General features: G+C 38.6%; 1 protein-coding gene across 2 annotated transcripts in view; it reads right to left on the bottom strand.

Moving 5' to 3' along the window:
* Positions 1 to 4,892, bottom strand: part of LOC109961965 (neurexin-1a) — a 241,003-nt gene that overhangs the window by 154,426 nt on the left and 81,685 nt on the right. The window contains exons 7-8 of one of the 2 annotated variants that reach the window (XM_020603263.1): positions 2,056 to 2,079; positions 795 to 956 (exon numbers count right to left, since the gene is read on the bottom strand). In XM_020603263.1, coding sequence (XP_020458919.1) covers positions 795 to 956; positions 2,056 to 2,079 — 186 coding nt within the window. Of the gene's footprint in view, positions 1 to 794; positions 1,819 to 1,935; positions 2,080 to 4,892 lie in introns of those variants that run through there. The other variant, XR_002275197.1, reaches the window with a different exon arrangement.

Here is a 4,892-nt window from a genome sequence, read left to right as displayed (position 1 = left end):
GATAAATTAAAAATTATACATATATTCCAAGAGCACAACAACACTTAGGCTTGATTTATGGTTCTGTGGTGACTCTATGCCATAGGTACAATATAGGAATGGTTAGCCTTATACCCTACGCCACAGCCTGACATGCACCTCTCCAGAAACATAACTACATATCACGGTGACGCAGATCACAACATGTGCTGAAGTAAAAACAGTAATGTATATTTCTGAATCTTGTTGTGGGCACCAGTTTTTCAAATCAAGGGGTTTAGCCCGGGAACCTCATAATGCACATTTCTAGCATTTTGATTTGTGTGACAATAAACCAACATAATAGTTATAAGGCTGGTCATTAGATGAGTGATCTAAGATAATATTAGTCCAGTACTGCATGTTTCCCAGTGGAAGAATCGAGAGGTGTTAAGTGTGTCATGTGGCTGACAGCTCATGAAAATTCAACTGCCTGAGCTTAGCATCATGGCCCCTCTTTGAAGTACACCTGACAGAGCTGAATGCTGTATGGATCCTGTGACAGAGTTCTACATGTATGACTGCATGGTACAGTACAGCACACACCTCAATGTGCATTTGTTAGTGCAACATCATACGTGAGGGGGTGGTAAATAAAGTTTGTGTGAGACTCTGTGAGGAAAGGGGGAAGAGGCAAACCAATGTAAAGCAAAGTGTAAAGGATGAGACAGGGTCACTGTGTGTGGATGGAAGGGCCTGTTTTGGGGTTCTAAGGTGAAGCCAGTCATATCCTGTACACCCACCAGTCTTAGAGTATACACAGAAGTGGTGTTTACCTCCTTGAGGCAGCCCATGAAGTTGTTGCTAACCGGAGATCCAGGCAGGTCAGCTGTGCTAGGACTCCCTCCAACATAGAAAAAGTCATCAGAGCCTAGCATGGTGTAGTCCTCTTGTGTATATCCTGTGGTGGTCAGAATCCCATCCACGGATATTGTTACCTAGACAACAAAGCACAGGGAAAGGACACGCTATACTCAGGCAGCCTATACAAAGCAGTGCCATTGCCTCTCCTTCTTGTCTCTATGGCAGACTTCCCTGTATGTTTTTTTTTCTGAAACCCATTTTCATGTCTCTTTCCATTGTCTGTTTTCTTGTTTTTTATTATTATTTTGTCCAGTTTGATTAGTTGGAAGACTGTAAGCCTTCAAAAGAATGTTATTCTTGTTAGAGAGTTAGTGAACTGTCCACACTACAATGTTAGTATTGCCCCTACTGCAACTTAAAAGTACTTTAGCAGACACAAAAATGGTGTTAGTAGTATGTTCATCTAGGTTAGTTTAATTATTAAATCCATATTAGTACGTCCAGCAGTTCTACAAAAGAAATCAGAACATGCCACTGGGTTAGAGAGGGAACACATGCTAGCACATGCTATGAAAAGCACAATCACCTTTTAACAAAGGACAATGACAGAGGGTATTAGAGAAAAAAATAGCATGCATTGTCTTTTTCTTTTTGCTTACAAGCATACAAAAAGAAAATGTTCCCAAATTCGTGACTGGGATATAGAATCAGTGTTTTGACACTTGTCACAGTGCCAAATGCATGCAAAAGTTTATGAACACTCCAAAACCACAAAGAGAAATAATAAAGCACCAGAGAGGCACCAATGACAAACACAGCTGTCACACTCATGTTGACAAATGACCAGTGTGATATTTGCAAAACGTAATCAAAGTGCATGCCATGCAAAATGAATGGGGATACAACTGGCTGAGCCACAGAGCATCAGGCCAGCCAGACAGGAGAGGGTCTTCATTATTAACCACAGCTTGATGCAAAAGGCTCGAAATGATGCTCCTAAAAAGGTGGATCAAACAGAATTGGACAGGATACAAGTGAAATAAAGAGGATAAAACCAATGAATGAATCAAGAAATTAAAAAAGGATTTGAAAAATAAGCAGAAGAGTACCAACCGCAATTTCCCTTTTTTGTAAATGATGTCTACAGTAAAAAAAGAAAGAAAAGAAACACACGGCAAACCCAAACTAAGAAACAATTAGAATGATATCTACCGAACAATGTAGTTTGTTTACCATAGCGTGTCCAATGCCTGAGTGCTTTGTGGAAAAGGGGGGAGAAAGGAAATTAAAAACTGTGAACAGAATAACGATTGTTACTCAAATAATATATGATGGTCAATACTGTTAGTACATTGTTTAACGACAAAAACCATACTGGTTAGTAGAATGACACATTCCATGAATGATGTTAGTTTGTTTCCAAAGCGTGTTAGTAACATAGAGGAAAAAAGGGGCAAAATAAGTTTAACAAGAAAAAAGCAGACCAAGGAAATAACAGGAATACTCCACATGTGGTGTCAGAGCTAAACCAGTGACTCCCCAAGTTCCTCATGGTGTGTTTGCGCCATGTTCTGTATGTGACCAGACTGATAAGTAGCAGAAAAAACACCTTTACTCAAGTCCTGACAAAAGGTTATGATTGACAGACATCAAATGGTTCATAAGAAAGAATACCTAAAGCACATCAGTTGACCCTCTTTAACAAAGCACCAAGGTGAAGACCATTCCAAAGCTATATTTCTTTTATTGGTATTAGCATTTGTGTTCTTTTTTTTTAACTTGGTTTTAGGCTTGAGACCAATCCAGTGTATCAGACTTTCCGGCACTCATACAATACTGTACCTCCGTTTGGTCTTATTGATGAACTTTAGGATCACTTTACTGCAATGAGACAAAGCAAATAAGACCCTGACACAGAATGAGGAGGATGGCGATTTTGATTCCCCCACAAAGCATGCACTCAATATGCTTGGTTTTCTTTTCACACTTTGAATGCAGTGGATATCCAAGCTGGCCAAATCCTTAGGTTTGCCAATAATCAATTTGCTGATTATGCAAAAGAAGCAGTTTTGTTATTGAGGTGAAGACAAACATTTCCCACCAAATGAGCAGGAACTGATCTAGAGATGTTGTCTTACTGTAATGATGTTTTATAAAGCCATTCCACAGAGATTTTAACGAGCATCTTATATACGTGAAAATAACCTGTATGACACTATGAGGAAAACTGAAAAAGGTCTGAGCTGTTCAGTTTAATACAGAGTAAACAATCTGACAGGGTCTATGTATTTGAAGTGCAAAGGTGACTAGCTATAATTTTTTTGCAGGCCACATACACTGTAGCACTGGGGGTGGAGAGACACTTGGCAGGGTCCCCCAGAATGCCTCAGGGGGGAAGCACCTGGCAAGATCCCCCATAATGCCCCTCTGGGCAGGATGTATTTAGTTCAGGGTTGGTAGGGATTGTTCAGTGTGTGCCTGTGTTCTGTTGTTGCTGTGTGGAGAAATAAAAGAGAAAAAAGGTGGCATCTGTCTCCAGCACTTTCCTCAAGATAGCCTATGTTACAATATAACCATACATTCAAAATCATCTTTCTGCACCCAGGTTCCTTAGTTCTATCCATTTTCTATGAAAACTGATCACTGCCTGACTCTTGTGTGGTCTCTGTTCCCATAATAACTGACACCCATTACAAGCATGAATAGAATGAGCTATGTAATAGTGTTGTCTTAGCAGAGAGGCAAAGTGTTGCCTCAACAAATTTTATACATTATGTACTGTATTAGATTTTTTTTTTAATGAACTTCTTCATTTTTACAGCTGTGATCCAGACATGACAAAAATTAGAACTGTCATCAATATAATGTAATAATGCCTTTTGACATTCTTGTAAATAGAGTGGCTACAGCCTTTGGTGCTGCTCCTCCAGTAAAGAGAAGTGTGCCGTAGAAGAATCATGATACAATTACATTAAAGAGGGACTATTGCATTGCAGAGCACAGATGGTGCAAAGAAAACTACATTTGCATAAAGAAATTCTGTTAGAAAAATTAAAGATTTATAAAAAGCTATTTGGGCTGCTATGCAATATTATTTTTCTAGTCTCATAAATGCCAACATATTGCAAGCATTTGTGTTTTAGCACAACACCTTATTGCTTCTAAATGTGAGGAATTTGCTGATTGCTTTAGAGAGCAGACAAACACCCTTAGGTGTACTATTTGTCAGCTATACAATGCCATCAGAGAAGCATCCCATATACGCTGTGAGGCCATGCCGAACAGTTTTGATCTGGCTGATGCTAAAAATCTCAGGAAGGTAGTGACAAGTTTCTCACTTGACCAAGTTCCTCCTATTTTCTGTCTGATGAAGTCCTAGCAGCTTTTAATCACTCTCTGCAACTAGGTGTTTCGCTACACCATTTAAGATTGTTAAAGAAACAGGTGTACATACAATTGCTCTGATGTCTTTTTAAATGTATTTTAGATGTTGTGAAACCTTTTATAGCTCAACCAGGATAAAACAGAATTTTAGTTCTACGTTCTAAGGCTCAGACCGGAACTGGCCACCTAATTATTTTATCTAGGACTTACCCATAGCCAGCAGGCAAGAAAACCGGTTGTCACTTTGGCTAACAAATAAATCTGCTTTTATCATCTCAAAAATAAGTGTATCCATTCCTTTCCCTGAGTGACAGAAGAGAGACTGATGCATGCTTTTATATCAAATAGGCAAGACTGTTGTAATGCTCTCCTATGTAGCCTACCACAGAAAGTTATAAATCATTTAAAGCTGAGTCTGAACTCTGCAGCCCGAGTACAGACAAGCACCAGAAGGCAAATATATTGAGGCAAGTACACATTACACCACCAGTTTTTGGCTTCCTGTCAGTTTGATTAATATGTATATCCATGCACTTTTTATGGAAAGCCGTTCAGGAAAAAAAAATATTGATTGAAATTGTATATATTGATTGAAAGGCTGAATATATTGAATGAAACTTGAGAATATATATAATGAAAGTCTGAATATATATATATATATAATGAAAAGCTGAATATATTGAATG

Source organism: Monopterus albus, unplaced genomic scaffold (genome assembly GCF_001952655.1).
Source record: "Monopterus albus unplaced genomic scaffold, M_albus_1.0 scaffold60.1, whole genome shotgun sequence".
NCBI classification, from domain to species: Eukaryota; Metazoa; Chordata; class Actinopteri; order Synbranchiformes; family Synbranchidae; genus Monopterus; species Monopterus albus.
Note: the sequence above shows the minus strand (reverse complement) of the source record. Positions and strands in the feature narration are given on the sequence as shown.